The 26596-nt window shown below is 40.6% G+C and overlaps 1 protein-coding gene across 6 annotated transcripts in view; it reads right to left on the bottom strand.

The window, feature by feature from the left end:
* LIMS1 (LIM zinc finger domain containing 1) overlaps nucleotides 1-26596 on the bottom strand; it is a 121916-nt gene that overhangs the window by 2367 nt on the left and 92953 nt on the right. For 5 of the 6 annotated variants that reach the window (XM_019485006.2, XM_019485007.2, XM_019485008.2 and 2 more), the window contains exons 2-9: nucleotides 25744-25903; nucleotides 16711-16777; nucleotides 11010-11130; nucleotides 9603-9752; nucleotides 7213-7363; nucleotides 6490-6582; nucleotides 4767-4815; nucleotides 1305-1380 (exon numbers count right to left, since the gene is read on the bottom strand). In XM_019485006.2, the coding sequence (XP_019340551.1) occupies nucleotides 1305-1380; nucleotides 4767-4815; nucleotides 6490-6582; nucleotides 7213-7363; nucleotides 9603-9752; nucleotides 11010-11130; nucleotides 16711-16777; nucleotides 25744-25903 (867 nt within the window). Of the gene's footprint in view, nucleotides 1-868; nucleotides 1032-1304; nucleotides 1381-4766; nucleotides 4816-6489; nucleotides 6583-7212; nucleotides 7364-9602; nucleotides 9753-11009; nucleotides 11131-16710; nucleotides 16778-25743; nucleotides 25904-26596 lie in introns of those variants that run through there. The other variant, XM_059721031.1, reaches the window with a different exon arrangement.

The following is a 26596-nucleotide window of genomic DNA, read 5'->3' as shown; positions in this document are numbered from 1 at the left end:
TTTCTGATTAATAATCCATGCAGGAAAAAATTATTTGTTTTCCCACAAGATTTCATGTCACTTTGAAACAATATGATGGTTTGTAACAGGAGACTCTGGCAACCCTTTTATTTAAAAGTAATGATTTATAAGTGGCTCCAAAAACAAGGAACATATGAATTATGAGAAACAAGTTCAGTGATATTCAGAAGGTGGCCGGATAGAGCATGTAATACATGAATTTAGACAGTCCCTGTTTGGGTAATGAATTAAGATTAAGATAAGAACAAGAGCTCCTAACATACAGTAATTAAAAATGCAGCGCAATATTAATGTTGCAGTGAAAAAATCTTAACTGGAAAATGGAATTTGAATACAACATTGTTTGCAAGGACTGGTATTTTTAAGTTGATAAAAACACCAGCTTTGAAAATATGAATTTAAGTACTAAGTGTTCACTCAAAACTATGCAGCATCCCTGAGGTTATTAAACATGAAACTACATTTGAGATACAGGTAATATTCAAACTCTGTGTCCAAATGCCTGTTTGCACATGTACTTAATTGTGCTTAGAAACCTTGGGCAATTTGGGAGGTTGAAGCCTGAGCGCTGAACACTGTAGGGAAGCATTAACATAATCTGTTAAAAAAATTAAGAGGCTTTAACACAAATTTCCACATTTTCTAGTTGTGTTAATAAAAGGAGTATCACAAGATTTGTTTCTTGCAAGAATGGCCAAAAACTTAATATTAAAATTAGTATTAAAGATTTCAAGTTGTATAGGAAAATTAATCATTGTGTTGTATTCAGTTATCACAGATACATGCAAAAATGAAAAGAATATCCATTAACACTAACCAAAGAAGAAAGAAACAGAGGTGGTAAGAGGAGGAAAAGGAAAGTTTACAAACAGACTGGCTTTTTCTTTTTCTGCTTGTCTTTATCCTTCGCTTCTCGCTCCCGTTTGGCTAGTCGCCGCTTAAATTCTTCAGGCATTTTCTCGTAACAGTGTTTGCAGACAGGCTTTAGATCAATTTCAACAAACTTATCCCTTTCGATAGGGCAAGGAAGAAACAAAGGAAAGAACAGCAAAAGAGTTACAAAGTAATCTTAGCTGAAGAAAGAACTGACCAGAAAGCAGAAGCAGATTTAAAAGGAGTACATGTAATAAAAGAGAAGAACATGGATGTCATTTATGAAAAGCTGCCTGTTTTCTCTACCACTGCAGTTAAACAACATCAATGTGTACATGTAAAGATGACCCTTGACCCATTTTGAAACATCACAGATGTTTTCATTATCTTAAACTATCTGATAAACTTACTTGAGTGTTAATTTAGTGTTGCAAGTGGAACAAGAGAAACAGTTGACACACCATGCCTTATTCAGCGCAGAGACAACTACGGAGAAGGGGAGAAAGACATAACTTTCAGTTCAATAAACAGAGGCATCTGTTAAAAAAAATGAAAATTTGCACAATTCGTAGGACATACAGTTGAGGAGCTTACAGTGACGAAATATTAAAATTAAGGAGAAACCCAGGGATGATCGTAACAATAAAAGGGAGATAAGGAAAAGCACACGAATATTTTGTAGGTAAATATTGGGTAACCTGGGACAGTGGTCTCCAAATTGCATCAATTTGTTTAGGCTGACCCTGAACTAGTTATGATTCTCTTTTAGCAAGGTCTTTATTTATCATTTTGCGATAGCTCCACACTGGCAGGGTTTAATTTTGATTTGAGATCAAACTTGATTTGTACATTTGTCAATCTCTTTTTTTCCTACACCTTTTTCTCTCTCCTATCTCTTTCCACTTTTCTTCCATCTCTCCCATGCCAAGATTTGTCTCCTCTCCCCTTCCTGCTTCTGATTAGTAGATGTAGCACAAACATATGACAATACTTTTCTATTAAAATGCATCCCAGAATGAAACAGATGACCTGTTTTGCAGTTGTAGTCAGTTATTTTCATTTACAGTAGTTACTGCCACAAATTAAACATTTCTCTCTGAAGGAACATGGTGCTAGTTGTGCACTGTATCCTCTTCAGCTTTAGGGTGTCAGTTGTCCAGCGAATGCCAAAATATTATTCCACTGCTTGTCTAAGTAATCCTTATCCAACAGATAGTGGACGCAGTCCCTCATGGAGGTAGTCCCTTTCAAAGTAACCCCCCCGAGACACAGTCAATGATCCTGTTACAGGTAATCCGCTGCTTTATTGGTTCATTCATTTGCCATCTCTGGTAGAATAAAACTGAACAAACTTCATTGCTGAATACAGTGTTTTATTATGCATGTGTATTCAGGAATAAAAGAATAGCTATAAAATAATGGTTAAAAGTGTGCAGAGAACAATGAAATTACACACTGCAATCTGCTCAGTTTAGCAACTAGAACCTATGATATGAAACACAGTACACAGTAGAAACATGAAGATACCTAATTATCATTTAATCCAAATTAACTGTTTTCTTTTTGCAGCACTTCACTGAAGTCAAACAGAATATTTCCTTCAAGAGGACTCCTAAATTGTTGTTTTATAGATACGTTATTCTATAATCTTGAAAATATACGGGTTCTTCCTTTACTGATGCTACAATCCATGACACAATCTCCTCTTAAGAAAACTAAGTCTTGTCTCACAGGTAATGGTAGTGGCCTTGCTGATTCTAACACTGGTATATGGTACTTCTTCAGACAGATGCTATTGTAAGGTAAATATTAATTTTGTATTATTGCATTGTTTTGGTTATAAAATTTAACTGTTACCCTAAAAAAAATCACTTGTTACTAATACAGGAGGTTAATTTATAATCTGATCAATACGATACTGTTATGCAGAGCATATGATCCCCTGCAAAGCTTAAGGGTGCTGCACAGGATCTTCTGTTTCATCACCACCATGCTGGAGCAGACATCCTTGTGTGGAACTTTTAAGGGCCAAACTGCCTGGCTCTTAAAGGTTCCACCCAGGTTTGTCCACATGGTGGCAGAGGAGCGGCAGGCATTGCTTACTTGGATAAATCCCACCATGACTAGGTGACTGATTGCCACTACCCCACAGTTCCTGCAGATGTCCTGGTTCTGCTGCTCTGGAGTGGGAGCAAGGTAAGGACCTGGTGTCAAGCTGAGGTTTCCAGACTCCCTGCTCTGCCACAGGGAACTGGGAAGCAGTGGGTTCCTGGTCCTGAGCACTTCCTGTTGCAGGTTACTACAGTAGCCATAGAGCCAGAGAAGAGCCCATAGCATGGTTGGAAACAATACAGAGTTCTGCTGGAACACCCCCTGTTTCACTGCAAGTTGGTAAAAATGAATATTGAAACACTTGAGATTCAACACATTAGCATTTTCCAACAAAACAAAAACAAACAAAAAGGCCTGAACATCCCCATAAGACCACCCAGTTTCCCTCTCCTTACATATCTCAGGAAAATTCAAATCTGAATCCAAAGTGTTGGCTCAGATGTGCCCATGACATTTGAATGCAGAACTGCAATTCAAATTTGCCCCCATCAGGCCTATCTTAGTTTAAACCACCAAGCTGTTTCCATTTAACTAAAAATATTTGTCTCGATAAATGTATCACCATGGAATTTTAAGCTGAAGGCAATATGATGAGTCTTGGGCAAAATGCTTTGGCACAGAAGAAACTTAGTTTATCATTTTTAGCACATTCAACCCTTTGGGTCCTTCCCTTGATTAGTTGATTCTCCTCTAGGATTTTGTAAAAGAAATACGATTTCAAAGTGTTTGATTTGTAGTTCTCAAGCTACACACAGAGGAAATTTTTTCCTAAAATTAATCCTGAAAATGAGGAGTCGGTTTATAATCAGAACAATATGGTACTTCAAAATTCTGCAGCAGCTTGTCTCAGTTTGTTGTCAAACAGCCACTGTATTTCTAGGACATGTGCTCTTTTAATGCTAACCTTTTCCAGCATTAGCCAGATTTTTTAAGGATACTTAGGGCTGCCTAATATACACATGCTCAGGAGTGAGGGTGGGGTATTTTAATTAGAGCGGTTTCCGGAGAGTCACTCTAATTAAAATACTGCAATGTCACATGTATTAAACCCCTGGGCATTTAAAAGTGGCCATGGGACGCTTTAACTGAAGCTCATTTGAAGAGCTTTAGTTAAAGCGCCCCCACAACTATTCCGAAAGGCGAGGGGGGGAGGGAGGGGGCTTAATACATGTGACACTGTGGTGATGCCAGTTCTAATTAGAATGTGGAACAGACTCGATTAATCGATTAATTGAGTCAGCTCCAATGTGTTCTAATTAGAACGCATGGGAGCATGTCCATAGGCAGCCTAAGTGCCTAATTATGGAGGTAAGCATCTAATAGGAATTTCAAAAGTTTCTAAGAACCTAATTCCCATTGAAATAGAAATATGGTGCTTAGGTGCTTTGAAAAATGTGGTTAGGTACCTATGTGTAACTTTAGGTGCCTACTTTTAACAATCTGAATTTTAGGCTCCAGTCATTTAGAGATGACTGTATATGAACTTCTGTATCTGTACAGAGCTCCACTGAAGTCAGAAGGGCTCTAAACAGATGCAGGAACTGCCTGCCTACATCATATTCCATCACTGGGGCCATAGTGTTTTACACTCACGAGAGAAACGGAATAATTTAGAAAAATATACATTTGGAGAGGGATAATGAGACATAATCATCACTTCTAAAGAGAAAACACACATCTTCACTTTTACTGGTGCCTCATTTAGTTACTGCTTCTTGTGAAATGATTTGATAAGAAAATGAAACAAGAGAAGTGTTTACCATCTCCTTCAATCACACGATTACAGTGGAAACAAACGTCGCCAAACAGCTGTAGATGGAGAAAAAAACCCTATGAATTTATCCCGGGTAGATTCTTAAACAACCAAATAATTATATTACAGCATAGGGACATGAACACAGCTCTATTTAGCTCAGTATGATAAAAAGAATGCTGGGGAAAAATTTAAAGCCACTTTCTACTTCCTTTTGTTACAAACAAGATTGTAAAATTATTTCAATTTTAATAATATACAATTTGTTCTTTTCCACTCTGCTAATTCTGTTTCATTTTTTCATTTATCTTATCTGGCACATTTAAAATATGCTAGTCAAATTCCTTTATCATTAACTTATAGTTGATTTAACTTTCAGGTTCCCATTCATGACTAAAACCATGTCTTGATGTTTCTGTTGCCAGCATTGCAGGGAAATACCCATATCTATTTGCTTTTGATTTTATAAAAACAAATATTACAAGAGCTAGTTCCTTTTGGGCCAAGCAAACAAATATGCTTGTTAACATCTATAGGTTATGGCATTTATCCTTTACAGGTATATCATCAATATTTACAACTATACTATTAGTATTTCAATCATCAATCCATCAAAACTATCTTTAGAACTTCCATCCAGGAAGAGCACACACCAACTGCTGAAACTTCCTTAGCTTGACGAAGGGTTTTTGAACCCGAAAGCTTGCTTAATAACTATTCTCCAACTATTTGGGTTGGTCTAATAAAAGATATCAGATTCACCCAAGGAACCTTGTCTCTTTAGAACTATAGCATTTATTATTTTTTATTTGCAAAAAGTTACGCACATGATACTTTTCAAGTTGCTTGTGCTTCAAATAGTTGTAGTGAATTAATTTTAAAAGAATAAACAGAATATATATGTAGTCTGTTCATCTTGCCAGTTATGTGAAGCTTAACACGGATATGCAAGGAACCTGAGGAAGAGCACTTGATGCCCAAAAGCCTGTCCAACCACTCTCCCAATTATACAGTTGACCCAATAAAAGGTATCACAAAAAATCCTCATCTCTTGTACACTTCCTGGACCATCATGGCTTTAGTGACACTATGACTCTACTATAAAGTAAATGGATCTGTGGAAAGAAGGACCAACTATAAACATGTACAAAAATAAAAGTGGTCACTAGGTGGTGTCTTCCAACAAATGTATTTGGTGTTTGCAGCTTTGGGAGAGGAAAAAGTGTGCCAGCTGAGCAGCACAGCACATCTTCATATAGAATTCTATCATTTTACAGTAGTAGCTGTAAGGAAACCCAAGCTCTTGATTAAGGCCTAGTGTTAAACCCCTGCCACTGAGTAACAAGATTTTCTTTAGCTTCTTGGAAAAGATTGGGTGTCATCTGCACCACTAAACAGATGCACAAACCTTGCAAACACCAGGAAGCTCAGGGCAGTCCTAAGTCAGTAATAATGATGGATTTGAAAGCCAACTGCAAACTATCTCAGGCATACTTTGTGATAAGTCTTACAATCTTGTTGAAATACTTGAATCAATTCCATAAAAGCATTTAAATACTTATATATGAATGACAAAAAACATATCCAAGATTACAATAATGAACAAGATGCACACAGATGGTTGTGAAATGGCCACACTGGGCCCTTCCTATTATTATTTCTTTTCTACCAATAAAGCAATTTGATTAATTGTGAATTTATCAGTGGACAAATGCAAAATGCAACCTCACCTGATTGTAGTGGGTTTCACAATACGCCAAGCCCTTCCTCTCATAGTGACGATGACCAAGGAATGGCTTTTCACACTTTGCACAAACAAAATGCTGTAAAGCAAATGTTACAAAGCACCTTCAGATTCATGGAGCTAATGAAAATTTTTTTGGAAACAAATACACAAATAAGGGTTCAACATTATTAAAGGAACGTCTCCTAGCTGTTCCTTCTTGACCTTAGAAATGTAACATTAAGATCAAGTAAACATGAAATACTGGTCCTTTTAAGATCTGGCACTTCAAATTTCATGGACTAAAGAAAATAAAATATGAAACTGAAAAGGTTTTGGATGTGACTAACTAATATCATGAAGTTACTAATATCATGAAGCTAGCTTATAGAAACATTATTACAAAGTTTCCTGCTTAGTGTTCATTTCCCCGCTTCTTTGTCTATATTTGCCCTTAAAGTTTCTACAGTTTCGAGAGATATTTTAGATCTACCAGAGACCTTCCAGAAATTTCCATAATTCTCACTTAAAATACAAGAAATCTCAAAGCAGCATGTTTTTTTTTTAAATAGAAGGAGCTGCATGCATGATGACAATTAAAAGATAAAATGTAGAACTTATGGCAAACTATTTTGTAGAATGTTCTGATCCTTTTTATTAACACTAACTCACAAAATCTAAGTATATTCAGACCACCATTTTGTAAAACACAACACAGTCTGAGGATTACCTCCACATGCCACTGTTTGCCCATAGCATTCACCACACGTCCTTCAATTGGTCTTCTACATGCTCCACAGATAGGAACACCCATTTTATCATGGCAAGGCAAGCAATATAATTCTCCCTTCAACTCACGGGCATCAGCACTAAGTTCCTTCCTGTTGAAAAATTAATTGATGAGTAATACAAAGAAGCTGATACTACAGATAATTTCAACTAATATGTAGTCTTGAGCACAGGATTTACTCTTATGAATTTATTTTAAAAGGTTTATTTACAGTAAATAATAGTCTTACTCAAAAATGGAGTTACAACATAATGCCTGGTTCTGGGGCTTTTGTCCTCAGGACTAACTACTTCTATTGGCAACTCAGAACCATTAAGTATCATACATTAAATTGCTTTAAATATATGATAGTTTTCTCATTTGCTTACATGTCACAAGATCATTTTGCAAACTATAGGCATGTTGGAGTAAATTCAGTTCCCAGTGCTACTAAAAGTAAATCAACTGTAGTTGACACATTTGGATTTATACAAATGTAACTGAGAAAAAATATTCAGTCATCTGTGTTTCCATTAATGCTCCATGTCCTACCAAGCTTCAAGCAAAAAGAAATATGCACTCATACTTCATGGACATATTTATTCTCTTCCAATCACAGGATCTCACCTATATTTTTTAGTGTTACTTTGTAACCTGGATGATAAATCTGAATAGTTATGTCATTGAGAAAATATAAACTTAAATGCTGATGGCACTCAAAGGTGATATGATTTGGTTACTCTTGCTTTAGGATTACAGATCCTTTTTCCAACTGATCTTTGCTGTCTGTTTATCCTACATATCTCCAATGAGAAATTCCCTTCCTACTTCCTGAATGTCCAACTACAAACAACTAGTATGCCTGTGTTATAGCTCCTACTATCTCCAACCACAGTGTCTCAGTGAAAAGCTGTGGCTACCTGTTCTACATTGGAGTCTAATGTTAAAAAAAAACAAATCCAAAATTTGTTATGCACTCCTAATAGTGATCTCTCTGTCTGGTGCCTATTTGGGATGACAAATACCTCTCCCATCCAGCTGTTAGAGAGGCCACTTTGAAAATCCACAGATTTTATGAAGTACATCAAGATCCATACTAGTGGTGTATAGCTTTCTAGCAGCTGTCACAGCAGTCTGCAAAACTCAGGCATGTATCTCAGTCCTGAAGTCAAGAATAGGCTGCTGCAGCCAAAGACAGAAAAATAAGTAAAAGCAGCCAAACAGGAAGTGAGGTATATGCGAGGAAGAAAACTGTACTTTTCCCATTTGTTTTCAAGAAACTCAGAAAAACAGACAACTAACTGAGACTTCCAAATTTACCACGACTTAAAAAAGGACTTGCTATGCAGTACTGGCTTTGTTTTTGGATATTGTGGTCTAATTTTTCATTCCTCCTGGCCATAGTGCTGATCGATATTGTGTCACACCAATGAATGTTTGTGGCCCCCTCTATACGTTACAGGTATTGCACAATTAACCAGCTAACTGAGAAATTACCTTGAGACCAGCTACACATGTAAAGTACATATCATGCCATAAAAAACTCCAACCAGCTTGAAAATGTGTGCTAACTTTATAGCTGGTTGCTATTGAGCCTTCATTTGTACATGTCAGGGTCTCCCAAATCAGACCCTTAATGACATTTCAAGTGATGGAGAACCTACCATGCAGACAAGTAACCTGTCCTAATGGTTAGCCACCCTCCTTGTTACAATTGACTGGATTTCTTTAATGAGTTTTAGGGTGGACGAGCTTCTGTCCAGTCTTTCATCTCCTCCTGGATTTTCCTGCCACCATTTAAAACTCAGTTACATTCCAAAATGAACTTCTTTTCTTCCCTCTTAATACCTCTCCAACTTTTCCCTCCATGTTTTTCAAAACTTGTCCATGGAATGCAACTTCAGTTTTACCTTCAACCTCTCTCTCCCCCCCTATTCAATCTCATTATATCTACTCACTCTGTCTTCTGAACTGTAACCAAAAATGGTCATGTTCACCCTAGTGAAACCCTTGTCTATGTCTACAGCTGCAAACTGTGGCTATACTTATAGCCACCACCTCTCCCCTGCTACCTTCTTGTCCTCTAAGCCTTTATTTAGACCCATTAGTTGGTTCCCAGATTTCTGGAATCCAAAAACACGAACATCTTCTGTTTGAGGTAAAAAGATGCAGTTCATCAGCTGACAGGCAGTTGCAGACTCAATGCTTAACACACACGTTGAGCTTGTAGAGGGAACATGGGGGCATGCTATTAGCATGGGGTGCTCAAAGCTGCACTTTAAAATGCAAATAGGCAAAATAAATAAAACTAGCATTTCTTAATTATTTCTCCCTTCCCAGAATGCAGTTACCCGCAGTTGGCACAGTTGAAGTGATCTGGATGGTAAGGATCATTCTTGAAGATGAGAGGCTGTTCATCAATAATAGCATGGCACTTCTGGCAAATGTATTTCCCCAAGCCCCTTGCTTTTTCCCGGTTGTGACAAGGGCGGCAAAGATGTCTAAAAACAGTAGGAAAGGAAAAAAAAAACCCAGTATCAGTAAGTAAAGGTATCTGGGAACTTTACTTATAAAATATCTATTCAAACTTCACTTCAGTCAGCTGTCTGCTAGACACAGAAACCTTTAAGGGTTTCCTGTGTGCTAAATCACGCTTAAAGTAAAGGTAATTTTATTCCATTCACTGACGGAATCGTTGTTCTGTTCTCTTGTGTTTAGTCAAAAAAGAGGAATTAAAATGTGCTAAAATGTTGTGTTGTTGACTGGTTTTACTCTGTGAATCTTAAAGTTAGATTGGAAGCTAAATGTTAATTTCAGCCCTCATTCTGCCAATACTTACTGACAAGTTTAAATTTAACTAGATTAAATCAATGGAATGCCCCATGTGCACCAAAACACACTACTGAAGGGTACAGGCCCTAGCCTTTGAAACACTCACTCACACTGAATAGTATCTCCCTCCTAGAGAAGTCCTGCAGAAGTTATTTGGACTACTCATAGAGTGCCCCCAAATCAGATAAAGGCATCAGAATCTGCCCCATGGTGGGTTAGAAAGAAAAGGCAGGTTGGAAAAGGTGGCTTGGAAAGAAAAGCCTGTAAATAAGACCAAAATATTTGTGAGTAAACCAAACAACTACTTTTTCCTATGTATAAGGGTGAACTCCATAATGAAGAAATAAATAACAGAAAATGAAAAGCCCTGATTGCAGCCACATACTTCATTCTGAAGAAATACTCAGAGAACCCTAGAGAGGTGTTAGGTAGATGTGTACAGAAATTGCTGAAGTGGTTATTATCACAGCACCTGCGTCTCTGAAGCATTAGCTACTGGAATCACACCAGAAAGTATCTGACATCTCGCATGAAAGAATTAATGGAATATACCTGAATACTCAAAACATACTATCAAAATTTTCTCCTCCTTTTATGTACCCAATTGACCTAAAGTAAAAGATATACCCAGAAGGTGACCCGGTAGGAAGTCTGGAGATGAAGTGGTTCATTTGTTGGCATTTTCTAAGTGTTTTTAAAAAAAAATAAATCAAGAATTCTTAATGTTGACATTTCCTTTTTGTGCTGCATTCTCTGCGTACGAGGCATTCTTGAATCCTTGTCCCATAAAGGTACCTTACGTGTAAAGAGAGACACTTCAGTTATATTCACTCCCTTTACTGTAATTTTTAAAAGCTGAGATAAGGTCAGCTACAGATTTTGGGAAGCCTTAATCATCACCAGTATGGAAGAGGCCAAGGGTTTACCTGCCAGCATTCTTGACAAATCCAATATCAGCCAGCACTTGTTGGCAAATATCACAGCAGAAGCATTCTGGATGCCAGCTATTGTTCATGGCTTTAATAACACGACCAATAATGAACTCACCTGCAGGTAAATAAAATACCAAGATATTAAAAAGTATAAAGTCCTTTTAAATACCAACTCAGACTAAGTAAATAGAAAAAACACACAAACAAAAAACCCCAATCCTTCCTTTTGGTTTAAGCCCTATTGCTCCTGAAGCCTGGGTTCTCAACTTTATCTTTGGAGATACAACCAAAACAAATTCCTCTGCAGACAAAGCATATCTCCTCCCATCTCTCACACTCTCTACAACCATGGTTCTCAGTTGGGGAGCTGCAGCATGACGGGGTGCCACAAGATCCCCTTGGGGTGCCTCAGTACTGGCCCTGTGCAAGGAGTTGGGTGCACTGCTCAATTCCCACCCTGCCTACCACAGAGTCCTCTGGATAAGCTTCCCCCTTCCACCCTTTGGCAGCTCCTGCATTGGCTGCTCTGAGCAGCATGCTCTACCACAGACAGATGGGAAGAAGCAAAAATGCATTTTTCAGGTCAGCTCATCCCCCAGTTCTTTGCAAGCACCCAGGGCTGGTGGGAAGGGCAGTGCAGCAGATAGTTCTGGCTCCCAGCATCCAAGTCCCTGGAGGAACAGCTGCAGTCGTATTCCTCTGGGAAGTGCTTTCCCCCTCAGGTACAGACTGGGGCTCAAAAGGGGTCCCGTTCCTTCCTCCCCAAGCCTCATATGTTAAGGGCCCATCGTGTGCCACGTTTGTGCAGCCCAACCCTCATCCCTTCCAGCTTCATGTCCATAGGATCTGTTCATTTTGGCCCCAGGGCTGGAGTTCAGGGGCAGATCACCCCTGGGGTAAACAAAGCCAAAATTTGCCCTGCCAGTTCCCAGTCCCTAGTGGTACCCCGCATGTGTGTGGAATCCAGATACTGTGCTGGGAGCAAACATTCAAAGGGCTAGACAGAACTTGGGGGAGTAGCTTGAAGGGATGACTATTCTACTTACATTATAATATAGCAATACAGTTAATATCACATTAATAAAATAATGTTTATATTATAATGTTCATACCATATTCATATTTGTTTTTTAAATGGGTGTCACCAGATTCTGAAATCTTGTGGAGGGATGAATGTCTTTAATCTAAAAAGATGGACGTCTTTAGTCTAAAAGACCCAATAATTTACATGCCCTTCTTTATTGACCTCATTTACTGTCCATTTCTCTCTTCCAGTCCTTGAATTTGGTCAGTCCCTATAAGGTAGAGGATTGATGCACATTGCTGTTTAACTGAAGTGAAGCCTAAACTCTAATTAGTGACATTCCTTGGCTCATATAATCATACATTTTGAAGACTGAATTTGACTTAAAAGCTCAGGGAACATTCTGGACATCACTGGGAAGGACCCTAATTATCTGGAGGACAAATCAGAGATCAAAACATTAAGAGAGCCTGATTTCCAGGCAAAGCTTGTCTGGTTCTACTAGCCAAGCAGCATCATGACATCGTATGTAAGTCAGCCTGTGATCACTCCCCTCCCCTCCATTTTGCATATTGTGAATTCAGCATTTGGAACGATTCAGCGAATGAAATTGCAAGGTGTTTTCATAGATTTCATAGATATTAGGGGTTGGAAGGGACCCTGTGAGATCGAGTCAAGCCCCTACCGCCACAGGCAGGAAGTCAGCTGGGATCAAGTGACCCCAGCAAGAAAAACATCCACATGTTTTTTGAAAGAGTCCAGAGTAGGTGCTTGCACCATCTCTGAGGGGAGTCTGGTTCCAGACCCTGGACACTCACACCATAAAGAACTTGTTTCTTATGTCTAGTCTAAATCGGTCTTCCTGGAGTTTATGGCCGTTAGACTTTGTTATTCCTTGGGGAGCTCTGGTGCTGTTTTCCCAGGTCCTGATGCACCCCCTATATAATTGTAGGCTGCTACCAAGTCCCCCCCTGAGCCTTCTCCTTTCCAGACTGAAGAGTCCCAAGTCCCTCGGCCTCTCCTTGTATAGCCTGCCCTCCAGGCCTTGGATCATGTGAGTGACTCTCCTCTGAACTCTCTCAAGCTTTTCCACATCCCTCCTGAAGTGGGGGGCCCAAAACTGGATGCACTACTCCAGCTGTGGTCTCACCAAAAGGCTGAGTAAAGCAGGAGGATGACATCCCTAGTTTTGCCTGAGATGCATCGGTGGGTGCATGCCAGAGTTTGGTTTGCTTTGCCAGTCACAACATCACACTGGTGGCTCATATTCATCTTGTGGTCAGGTCAATCAAGACCCCCAAGACTCTTTTGGTCATGGTGCTAGTGAGCACAGCACTGCCGAGCCTGTAAGTATGTTGAAGGTTCTTCCTACCAAGGTGCAGCACCTTATCCTTCTCTACATTGAAGGCCATCAGGTTTTGGTCAGCCCACCTGACAGCATGTCCAAGTCAGCCTGTATCCCCAGCCTGTCCTGCGGTGTGAATGCCCTCCCCCCATAATTTCTTGTCATCTGTGAACTCTGCCAGTTCTCATCCGCCTCCTGAATCCAGATCATTAATGAAGATGTTAAAGAGTACCGGCACAAGTACTGAGCCCTGAGGGACTCCGCTGGTCAGCCTGTGTCATGTTGATTTGCTCCTGTCAACTAGTACTCTTTGGGTCCGACCCTGTAGCCAGTTACCTAGCCATTGGACCATAAGATGATCAAGGCCACAGGTCCCCAGCTTAACCATGAGGACATCATGGGGAACTAGGTCAAAAGCTTTCTTGAAATCCAGATATATGACATCCATATCATCTCCCTTGTCCAGGGCACAGTTACCTGGTCATAGAAGGAGATGAGGTTGGTCAGGCAAGACCTGCCAGTCACAAAGCCATGTTGGCTGGCATTCAGATGCCTGCCTTCTGTTAGTCTGCTGTTGATGGATCCCACAATTTTCTCCAGGATTTTTCCAGAGAAAAATCAGATGTCAGACTGATTGGTCTATAATTCCCCAGGTCATCCCTCCTCCCTTTCTTGAAGATAGGGACCACATTGACTCTTTTCCAGTCTTCCGGGACCTTGCCTGGGTGCCACAAATTTTCCAATATTTTTGCCAAGGGGGATGCAATGATGTCTACCAGCCCTTTCAAGACTCTCGGGCACATTCCATCTGGGCACACAGACTTGTGAATGTCCAGTTTCTCAAGGTGTTCTCTCACCTGATCCACATCAATTTTGGGCCTGTCACCCACTCCCAGGATGGTTTGTATCCTTTCTGACAGTATGATTCCCTTGGGAGGGTGAAAAACCAACGCGAGAAAGTCATTTAGGAGATTGGCCCTTTCTTGGGTGTCGGATGTCAGTTGCCCCGTTGGATCTCGCAGGAGCCCAATGCTACCTTTGTTCTTTTTTTGACTTCCCACATATCTGAAGAAGGACTTTTTGTTGTCCTTGATTCCCATAGCTAGCCTGAGTTCAGTTTGTACCTTGGCTTTTTTGGATCGCTTTCTACAGGTACAGATGAGTGTTGAGTAGTTCTCTTTGGTGATGCTTCCCATTTTCCAACTGGTGTAGGCTTCTCTTTTGAGTTTAATGAGGTCCAACAGTTTCTTGTTCAGCCAAGGGGGGCTTCCTTGCCTGTTGACTACATTTCTTGTGAGATGGAATGGCTTTCCTCTGTGCTTCAAGGATTACATTTTTGAGAGATGACCATTCCTCATGTACTCCCTTTTCTAGGAGGGGTATGGCCTCTAATTGCCTGACTGACCAAATCTCTGAGTTTGCAAAAGTCAGCCTTTCCAAAGTTAAGAACTTCTGTTTTCCTGAGGGGTTTGCCTGCTCTTCAGTGAACTAAGAAGATGACCAATTCATGGTCACTGTCACCAAGCTTCCCCCCTCGATCCTCACATTGCTCACCAGGTCCTCCCCTTTGGCCAAGACCAGATCAAGCAATGCCTCTCCCCTAGTCGGCTCACAGACCTCCTGCATTAGGTAGAGGTCATCAATGCAAGTGAGAAAGCTATGCAATCTGTCAGATTTGGCCTTGCGCTTATCCCAGGATATGTCAGGGAAGTTGAAGTCCCCCAATCGTGCATTGGGAACGCACAGCCAGTTCCCTATTGAACTGATTTTGACTTAGTTGGGATTGCCAGGGGTTCAGGATAGGATTTGGTGGGGAATCAGGAATCAAATCAGGAACAATCTTGGCTGAGCATAAGTGAGGCTAGACGTTTCCTCTGTGGCTCCTGCCACAAAGTGCTGGATCAGACTCTTATACCTCTAACAAGTGGCTGTTCGGGGCTACAAGCAAAGAGAGTTTTCTTCCTGCCTTGCCAATCAGGTACGCTCAGTGATAACTGAGGCAAGCATCAGGATTAGGAAGGGGGATGCTGATATGGAAGAAGAGGAGATTGGTGTTTTTCCCAAAACAGGAGGCATGGTAGGGCAATGGGGATCACAGAGTTTAGGGTGCGTGTTTAGAAAGTCACTGAAATATAGAGGGAAATGGAAAGGCAGCACAGAGGAAGGCAACTTGTTGGGGAGAACAGGAGGATGCAAAAAGCCCCTTGGTGTTCAGTGTGATTCACCACCTTAAAAAGCAATAATGTACATGGCCCTAGAATCATAGAAAACTAGGGCTGGAAGAGACCGCAGGGGGTCATCTAGGCCTTTCCAATTTCTTGCATACTGTGTTTGTTTTAAATTTCTCTCCCACAGCCCCTAATTCATCACTGAACCCCTCATACTTCACTACGCACAGCAGCTAAGATTTACTGGTCTGTATGCCCCTCTCTCCCAGCCCCTTCTCTTTTCACAAACAAGCAGTTCACATAAAAAGTAGGTGACTCAACAGCTGGCTTCCTGTAGAAAAAAACATTCTGAGGAGAGATTTAAGAGAGGGCAGGGTAGTGACATTTCAGATCTGCTCAGAAAAGGTGTTTCCTGCATGGAGGTAGTATGGAAGAAAGTTCAGAAATAACCACGTAAAGATTACAAGTGCTCTAATACTGTAGCAGAGAAAAGGCAAATACATTGGGCAAGTCAGTGTAATGTTAGGCAATTAAGGTTGTTTAAAATCTTACAGTGCTTGAATTTGATGTAATGGAGAAAGGGGAGCCACGGGACTTGTGAGATAGATAAAACTATGGAGGTAGTGTTAGAGTGATGTTGTAGCAGGGATGGTCTGGGAATTATGCAAGAGGCAAGGATTTGTTCAGTGATACCTTTTATTAGACCAACTGTATAGCTGGGATAAATTTTAACATCTTCCATGTTATGGTAGTTCTAGAGGGATGTTGTAGCTGTGATGATCCAGGAATTATGTAAGAGGCAATAAATTTCTGGGGGGTGATATCTTTGATATCTATATCTTTTATAACTATGAATGAAGATCATCTTAATTTATCTTAATTTGTATGGAATGGAGAGAGACAATGTGGTCCTCGATTAACTGGTTATAGCACCCAAGACAGGAGATGATGAGGGCTTGTTTAAGTTTCAGTTCTAGAAAATTTTTTGCTTATATAAATGCATCAAAAGTCCAAGAACGGCTTGTAAGCGACTAATCAAACCAGTAGCCAAATCACAAACTGGGCATGTTCCCAAAGGTTAGAGTTCTCTGCAAAGCTGTGTACTGACCTTTCCTTGGATATGCAGTATACACTTTTTCATCTGGCATAAAAACTTACCACACTGATGGCAGCAAGGGGCAAAAAGCATCTGAAAATCATGTTCACAGTATTTCCTTCCTTCAAACTGCAAATGGAAAACAAACTGGGAGTTAGGCAGATAAAGATTGTGCTTCGTATTTCAAGACACAAACCTACTGTGAAAGATGGTTCACAAGGTAAAGTGCCTGGCACAAGACTTGAGCCTGCCTGGAGCTGCCCAATGTCCAATTTAGTTTGATTGTTCTCAATAGCCCAGTTGCCTTCAGTCAACCAGGCTCCAAGTTATAAACCCAAGACAACAAGAAAAAAAAAAGACAACTGCTCAGTACTTCACAAACCACCAGACAATCCAGATCTTGATCTGTCTCTGGTCTGGTCTCTCAGAACCAGGCCCTGGATCCTGCCTTAACTTTGTTACCAGAACCTGCCACAGTTCCAGCTCCGGTTATTGCTTTTGCCAAGTTCCTGTCGTGCACCAACCCTCCAGCCTCGCCTTTGCTCTGGACCTTTCTCTGTACGACTATGCTGAGCAGTGTTTAACAGCGGTTTCTGGCTCCAGACTCTTGGTCTAACTCTTGATGTTCCCTCCTGCTCTCTGAGTACCTGACCTGGCCCTAACCATTAAAAAAAGGATGCCTACACCCTGGATGGCAATAATGACCTGACTGTAGTGAAGATGAAAGATGCACAGAAACTGGTCCTTATGACAACCCCCCTCCCCCCCCACAAGTAGACAAATTAAAGAAGCAGGAATTCTGATCACCCCCCTTGTACATCTACATTAGCACATTTAGCACATCCTACACTTTTTAGTGCAATAGTAATTTCACTTTCACACAGCCAAGTATATAGAACTGTGACTCCATAGTAACATTTACATTATATCAGATAATACTTAAGTGCTGACAGGATGCTAAAAAGCTGGTGCTGTTTATAGCGCTACAGGCAGGAATTAACTTTGGAACTATATGTTCAACTTGCAAAATTCCTTTCCTAGCAGGAACCATTTCCCCATAGCCCATCTGGTTGCCTCCCTGCTCTGCAATTCCCCAAAAAACAGCTTAACACGGTTAAGGAAAAAGGTACATGACCACAGCGCATCTCCATATCAGACACTTCAGAGATTTACTATGCAAACAACTTGCTAGCGTAATGCTACTGTATAAAAGGGATCTTTGCCGGTCACAACTTTTATTGTAGAGGAATAGGAATTTAAAAATAATATTGCCATTAGATTAAATCAGACAAAATGAGGGAGTTTATATGTATGGGACTGGATTCTGATCCCAACCACTTCCAAGTCCAGCATACTTCAGGTCTTCTTTTCTAGTTCAGGCTCCTCTGAAGAGAAAGATGTAGTGGGTTAACAGCTGCTCAGCTTTCACAGTCTTTAAGAGCTCAGCATAGTCTTTATTTCCTGAACTCACTTGCCTCACAGGAAACCCCATAAGCATATGTCATTAATTAACGAACAAACATAAAAATAGTCCACAAGGGGTAACTCCCAGCCTGGGGCATTTTCCCAGACCCCCAAGGGGGTGACTTGGGCGTTGTGCTGCTCCCTCATCACTGCAGTCTTTCCTTTCTCTCTCTGGTGCTCCTGCCTTGGTGTTGTTGCTTCCAGCCTTGCAGCCCCTGGGCCTCTTCCAAACCCTAGGAGAGCTGCCGGTCTGGTGTTGCAGCCACTATCCAAGCAACCTTTCTTTCTCTTTCTGTCTGTCTCCCAGTTTTCCCTCTGTCTCACTCTGTTTTTCTTATCTCTCTGACCCAAAGCTTTTTAACTCTCAAAGACCAGCCAATTATTGCTCTCAACTGGCCCACTCTTGTTGAGGCAGTATTGCAATCATCCTCTGCCTGCTTCCAGCTGGGCTGCAGTCCCTGAGGCAGGCAGCCTGCTACAGGTCTGTGAAATGGTTTCAAGGAAAAACTGATGCAGCACTGCAGAACATCTACCTAAACAGAACTGTAAAAATATGCATGCAAGCATGTCTGGGAATGGAAGAAAGCAGCGCTCATATTTGGGTGCCTTAAGGCATCTCCTAACCAGATGCAAATACCAGCTAACATGTCTAAACCAGACAGACATCATGATGATGCTATAAATGTTTGCCTTTTGAGTATATGCTTGTACAACACTATAGATATGGGGACAGTAGAATGTATGTTTTTTCCTGGAAACCTTTTTAAAAGCTTAACTGAATATTAAGCAGAAATTGAGAAATAATATATAGAGCAATGTCTGCAGATTAGCTCCTTCATGCCTTTACTATGATGCTCTAAGGATCTGAAAAGCTTATATCTTTGTGAATCAAAATAAAGAAGTAAAAGCGAGAGTGAACTTTTAGAAGCAGTGAGCTTAGCATACACATGACTATTCCCTGGAAACTTAAAATTGCAAGCTTAGTTCTCATGCTCAACCCAATATTAAAGAATGAAAGGTTCTTTATCTTTCAACCCCTCTGATACTAGTGCAAAACAATAAGCATCATTATGTAATTCTGCCAAGTACTTTGCAATGCAATGCAACTAACACTGCAAAACAGATTCCAAAGAAGTGATTTAGAAAGATGTAGAAGGTTTAGATATGCTAGCATATCAATATAAAACTGCAGTCCATTTTATCTATTTATTGACAATCATACCTTTCTCTTGCCAAACAAAACATATCTTAAACTGAGAAACCAGAATGCTTCCTATTTTATGTTAACAAATGAGAGAGTGGCAATGTAAAGGTTAATTGTGTTTGGCTAGCAGAGCCACTAACCACCACTCTGGGAAGCAGAACAGGTTTTCCTCCCTTCCGGGTTTGTGCCAGGCAGGCGTATTCCATTACTGAAAAACTTGTTTATATTTTTCAGTGATTTGGGTTCATTTTGGCTGTGTTCTCTGGGCTGAGTTTATCTAGCAATGAAAACCTGCAGTTCATGTAGACAAAGTCACCTGACTGACAAAAGAAGGAGTTCCAAGAATCAAATGTTTCCATGTCAAAAATTCTCAATGTAACATCATCACTGATTACTTGCAAATCTCCAGGTATTTACTAAACAGTGTTTCTTCAAGGATCCCCTGGCCCTAGTACTGTTTCTGCTTGGCACACAGAAAGAAAGGTCTCCAGATGATGGTGCAATATAAATAAGAATAAAATTTGCAACTTTTATCATACAAAAAACTAGAACTTCGGGTTCCAAAATGATACCTTTTAATAGACCAACTGGAAAATGGCAAGAAAATTGTCCTTTTCTGCAAGCTTTCGGGAATCAAAGTCCCTTCGTCAGGCTCTGGGAAAAGTGCAGATGGTACAAGATGGTAAAAAGTCCTCATAGGTCGGAAATAAACTTCATTTTTGCACAGAGGGAGCTGAAGATGGAAGTCTGTCCCTCTGGGTCAACTTTATCATAGCAGCCTCCTGCCATAAGCCACTATTATCTTCTGGAACTCAAAGGAGAATTCACCATCACTTGTACATAATGTAAAACTCGTGAATTATTATCCAAGCCAAACTTCCTAAAAATTCAGATCCCACTCCTAGAACTTTCTTGAGTGCTTGAACTGTTTGCTTCACTTTTTCAGGGGAAGAGGAGAGAAAAGAGTTTTCTCATGTCCTTTCTCGTATCACAGTTACAGTAGGCTCTACTCCTACAGAAGCAGCCCTATGAAAGGGAACTATATGACAAGTCTCTTTTCTGACCATACGGTAGCCACTCTAAATGGAAGAGTGATGACTGATGACATTCAGTATCACTGAGTGGGTTACTGGCTTACTGTTTACTTGAACGTTCTGATTTACAAATTGGCAGATTTATATCAGTGGTCCAGGATTATGGTTCACTGCCCCTCTGGACATGCTGGCACCAAAATTCCCAATTTAAGTAGATTGTTTTGCTGTTATTAGTAACAATGCATGGTCACGTACCTGTTATAAATCTCTAATGAGAACATTCCATTGCCAAATTATGGTATAAAACTAGAGGTAAACTAGTGAATCCAAAGCACAAGAGTGTCTGGAATGGAGATTGGTTTTAGATCAGAAAACACGCTAACTTGGTGAGGCCAAACAAAGGAAAACAAGCATTTCAAAGCAAATAGTAGACAAGGACTCCTATGTTACACTACAAACAAAACTTACTTCAACCCACAAACCACAAGACCAATAATGGCTGGTTAATCAACAACTTAAAAGGAAAACTTTAAGATCAATTTTTTGCATGTGCTTGAGGCCAACAAAAGTCTCACTAAGTCTGTAGGGACATGTACTGGAATCTGGGCTGGGTAAGAATCTTTACTCCAGCACTTAGCTGCAGCTGCAGTTATCGTCTAGGAGTTCTTTGTCTGACCAGGATTCTTGCGTCAGCACAGCTAACCAGAACTACTGCACTGATGCCAATGCCTGATTGTAGATGCACTGCACTGGTGTAATACAGGGCACGTTTCATTGGTAATAGGTCTACAGAGAATCACAGGCAGCAGTGACAGGGCAGGGAGCAGAAGCACAGCAGCAGCTTGGTCAGGGAGCTGAGCAACAAAATGGAATAGCACTCAAGGAGGTTGCGGGACTAATTTGTGGCTTGCATGCCAAAAAAGATTGGGTTCATTGGGTTAAAGCATGATCAGATAATCCTAGAAGAGGACTGTGCCCTATGCTACAGAGAAAGGCGAGGGCTACTGGGATTTTTTTTTGTCTATTTGACCAGGGGAAGAATTTCTGCCTCACCCCATATCTACTAACCTGTTTGACCCTATATCTATGACCTAGCCCCAAAAGACAGGCACCTGAAAGGTCTGTCACGCAAGCAGAGTGGACAAATGCAAAATGATAAACAGCTAATTACCATTAAGAAAATCAGTGTATTCTAAGAAACTCCCTCCTTGAGTTGCAGTCAATGCCCAATGTTTTAGTGGACGGGGAGAAAACCCCAGTAGCCAATAATTAACTTATGGGTGGGGGGGAAGGGAGAAGAGGGGGATCTTTCTGGGCCACACAGGGAACTAGTAGAAGCCCCAAAGCATGGGTTTTGCAGATACCTTTCACAAAAAGGTCAAACTTCTTTTTGACCCCCTCACGAGGATATTAGATACTCCACTATGCATATGACAAACATACTGCTACCTCAAGAACACCCCTGAGTTATCATACTATATATTCTATAAACTTGAGAACCATTTGAAGCCATTCAGATCCTTTGATCCCACAATTTTTTCAGAAGACTGCTCCAGACATTCACTTCTCTGAAAATAAGAAAGCTTCTTCTAGTTTCTAATTTTTTTCATGACTAGTCTGTATTATGTATCTAATCTTGTGTAGACATTGTTTAACATGGCTAGTTCTTCCCCCTCCCTAACGTTCACTAAAAAGTAATCTGTCTAGAAAAGGCCTAAGAATCTATCACCTGAGCACACAGATACCCAGAGTGATGACTAGTTAAGACAACTTTGAAGTGGTTTAGGGATGGAGGAAGGGGACACCGTGATTGTTAATCGTTGGAGACTTCTTCTGTAGAAGATGCTTAGGACAAGAAAACCAAGGATTTAGGAGAACAGGCCTACTGGATCCTTGTCAGAGGATGTAACAAGCTGAAATAAATCTTCTCACAAGAAGAGAACAGTTTTAGGTACAGGAGTCATACGTTTGTTGGTATAAAGAGAAATTGCCAGGCCAAAGGAGAAAGAGTAGCATGACTGAAGACAGAGATACCATTGGAAAGTCAAATACAACACAGGACTTTTCAAGGTCACTTATCCTAATCAGTATTACTCCTTTTCTAACACACTTATTTAAAAGAAGGATTCTGTATTTATTTGAATACAAGACAAGGCCAAGTGAAACAATGTGTCCTGCCCTGGCAACAGACAGCTGTCAGGCCCTATCTCCAAGATCAGAGCTGGAGCTGGGACAATGACCGTTGCACTCACAGCTACCTGCTGCCCAGGCCAGCTCCAATCTCAGAGCCATGGCTGGGACAATATTCCCTGCCCCTGCAGCTGCCTGTTGCTGGGGCCAGCTCTGATCTTGGAGCTGGCCCCAGTAGCAAGCAGCTGCAAGGGCAGGGGACAACATCCCAGCTCCAATCTTGGAGCTAGGGTCCAACAGCTGCCTACTACTGGGGTAGGGGACAATGTCCCAGTCCCCACTCCAAGATCGGAGCAGGGGTTGGGCAGTAGGCAGCTGCCCGGGGTAGAGGCTTGGGGTGAGAGGCAGCTGGCCCAGGGTGCAACAGGTCCCCCCACCTTATAGAGCCCAGGCCTTATCCTGGTGCCCCCTGCCAGAGCTCCCCCTGGCTGTTACATGGGAGCAGAGCAGAGCAGGAGTAGCTCTACCCTGAGATGCTCACATCAAGAGCAAATTTGCTCCAGATGGGCACACACATAGACGAGCTCTTAGCACAGTAAAGATTCTGCACATTAACTGCACGTGTAGACATGCCCAGCTTGTACAGTATATAAGAAGTACAAAAGTGCTATTTAAAAGTATGTTTATGGAGTACTTTTGCTAAAACTTGCAGCAGTTTTCAGAAAAGTTAAAATGCATCAATGTTGGATAAGCCAAGTCTATTGGTGCCTGTACTAATTTGCCTACATGCACCTTACTGCAGGCATTTTTATTTCAAGGTCAATGTTTTCAAATTTGCCCCTCACCTCCATGTACTCAGGGAGAGCAGGGTCTGATAGTAAGGGAGGGAGGGGGAATACCCCCCCCCCCCCGATTTATTTTCCCTGCTGTAGCAGGGGGAAGGGGACAAATTCAAGGCAAACCTCCAATAATTAGATTCTATACCTGGAAAATTATAACACATTTATCATTTTTCCATATATAGAATCTAATTATTGGGGGCTCATCTTATATTCAGGGATATCTTGGATTCAAGTAAATACAGTAATGCTTTTCTAGCAAATGGCAATTTCTATACAAGCTAGGAGCTACCTCCTTGAAAGTAAAAACATCACACAACTAAACTCACTGGAAATTAATTTGACCAATGATACTGAAGAAGGGCTACTTTTATCTCTAGTATAATCTATCAACAGTTACCTTTGCCTTTAAGAGGAAGGCTCACTTTAAAGTAAAACAGGTGCTTTAAAACAGGGAAGGAGAATGTTAAAGGATGCATTAAACAGATAATGGTGGGGCACTTGCTCCCTTCTAAATGCAAAAAGCCTAGCCACAAATGCACCAGAGAAAAACAGGGGAACAAGATCATGCCGAGGCTTTGCATGGGTATTGGTTGGAGTCATGTTGATCTAACGACATAGGCAGACAAGGTTATTTGGGTAAATCTGATATCTTTTATTAGATCAACTAAAATAGTTGGAAAAATTCTTCTTTGCAAGCTTTCAGGTACAAGCACTTTTCTTCTGGCTGAGGAAGTATGCAGTTGTTCCATGCTCTTCCTGGACGGGAAAGAATAGAATGGAAGCCCGAGGCTGTGCATGAGCACTAAAGAGATTTTACTCATTTTTTGGGCTAGGTGCAAATATGCTGATCTGCAACTTAAGCCTTTCCTTCCAGTGTTCCTGCACTATCCTACATAAGAGGTGTTTCAAAATCTTCACATTTGCAGAAGTCTGAAAGCACTAAAATGCCAGTTCCCCAGCAGCCAGGGTAGCAAGTTGCTCAGTGAAAGAGATGGCAATTTACAGCAAAAACACTGTGGAAAGCAAACTGTCACACTCTTTAATTAAATAATGAGTGTGCTTCTTTTCATACTGTATTATGTCTGAAACACCTCAGATCCCTACACAATTTCTCCTTTTGTTAGGAGATGGTTGTCCCCATTTTGAGAACACAGCATGACACAAATCTTCCTGTGCTTTCAACCACTATTCCAATTTAGATTGCAAACTATTTAGGCTGTGATCCTATTACATTAAGTGCTGTGTGAAGCACTAAATAAGATGCTTATATACAAATCCTTCAGTCATAAATAAAAAATTAAATAGAAAAGTCTAAACTGAATCAGCATGAACTGTAACTGGGCTAGCATCGTCTTGTGGCAAAAGCACTGGACTTGAAGTGAAGGAAATCTTGTTTTTAGTCTCAAAACTGCCCCAGACATCCTGTGTGACCATGAAAAGTTACTTAGGAACAAGATTTTGAAAAGACTGTGAGGGTGTGAGGAGCTTTTGAAATCTGGTCTTTAATCTTTTTGAGCTTCTGTAAACTAGAAACAAAGCTGTTCCACATTGCAGGCAATCGTTTTTCTTACATATCAATTGCTCAATATCATACCATAGGCAAAATCCTCTCTAAGGCCATTGCTGATCCACAGCCATTACTCAGAAAAGGGAAAAGGCAACTGGATTATGACACATTGACCTCTGGGTTTTTGAAAACACACCGTGAGGTGTCTTCCCATGCAAAAACATAAGAACTTCTCTAATTCAGAATGACCCCTGAGGGCTGTGTCTAGGAAATGAGTCACAGAAATGACATACACTCTGCACCCAGGATGCAGTGGGATGAGCAATGGCTACAGCATTAAAGCAAAACCAACTTTTCACTTTGGCTACTTTAGGAAGGTGATGTTTACTAGAAAGGATCCTGAATTGACCCAGTTGGTCTGAATCCCATCTGGCTTTCCGTATATTCAGATCTGAAGCTCAGTCTCATGGCTTGAGCTCATTTCTAACAGAAAGTATTTGGGAAAAGTCTGAGTTGTATTGAAGCCAATGACAAAATTCAGTGAGGACTTCAGTGGAGCCAGAATTTAATTCTACATTTATTCCATTTTAGTAGCTCTGTTTTCTCTGTGCCTCAAGCGTAACATGTAGCGTGTGTCTTCATATGCTGCAAGGAAAAGCCTGCATTTACCACAATGCTTGGGATAACCTAGTAGGTTTTTGCCCATCACTAATTCTGTGACTAAAAAAGATGTTAACATTCTCAAATTGCAATGACATTCTCTATATTGGCATAGAAATGCTTCTCCTCTCTTCTGGATATCTATTTTCAAAGAACGATACCACATTTTGCATTACATGAACAGGTGCATTTTCCATTTACACCTTAAAAAGGAAACCCAGGAAGTCAAGAGAAAAATATTTTAACTTGTTTACCTCATAGAAGAGCCCTTCAGGGAACTGCTGAAAGCACTGGGCACACACAAAACACTGCTCATGGTACAGTTCACCATTGCTGTTAACGATTTTCTCAGCAGGTGCGAAGCCTCCTCTGCAGCGCTCACAGATGGCATTTGCAAGAGCATTTGCCATATTGCTGTAATGAAAGCAAAATAAAACAGGAAAAAGATTACACTGCTTCTCTGAAAGAAAGGGATAAAGAAGAAGAAAACTTCCAGATCCCTTGATTTTAACTTTTTTTCTTCTCAAAAGCCACCTAGCCTTATCCAATTCCCACTGAAGTTTTTCTGAATAATAGTGTTTAAAGTGCCACCATCATGCCTTGCCATGTGCCTGATTTCAGACTAGTACAGCTAACTAACTCTTTATACATTGACTTCAATGGGAGCCGAGACAGTTCTACAGACAGAAAATAGTAAAATGTCATTTAAATCCATCCCCCGTCCAAGCCCTTTAGTAATAGCATATTTGCAGATTTGTGTGAAGGGAAAAAACAGGTAAAGTTTTCTGTAACAAGACAGAAGATGAAAATAAAATTATAATGGTTATGCAAAACAAGAGCCCAGCTTATCACTAATTTAAAATTGGTTTTCCTCTGTGAGATGAAACCAAGAATATTGCTCTAAAATGCATGTAAAACCAGTACAAAGTATCTAGGGCATCAATGCACAGGAGTGGAATTCATAGTACTTAGCTTCTGTGGCAGAAATAACCAATGCACAGAAGAGTGCTCTTAAGAAATATTAATTTTGCAAAATAATTCCAGCTACATGGAATCTGAATCAGAGACTTGAAAACCACCCACGTAAATAACCTAGGTACTTCTGGG

The sequence above is a fragment of the Alligator mississippiensis genome, chromosome 1 (genome assembly GCF_030867095.1).
Source record: "Alligator mississippiensis isolate rAllMis1 chromosome 1, rAllMis1, whole genome shotgun sequence".
Classification (NCBI taxonomy): domain Eukaryota; kingdom Metazoa; phylum Chordata; order Crocodylia; family Alligatoridae; genus Alligator; species Alligator mississippiensis.
The sequence above is the reverse complement of the archived record's forward strand: the minus strand, read 5'-3'. Positions and strand labels throughout refer to the sequence as shown.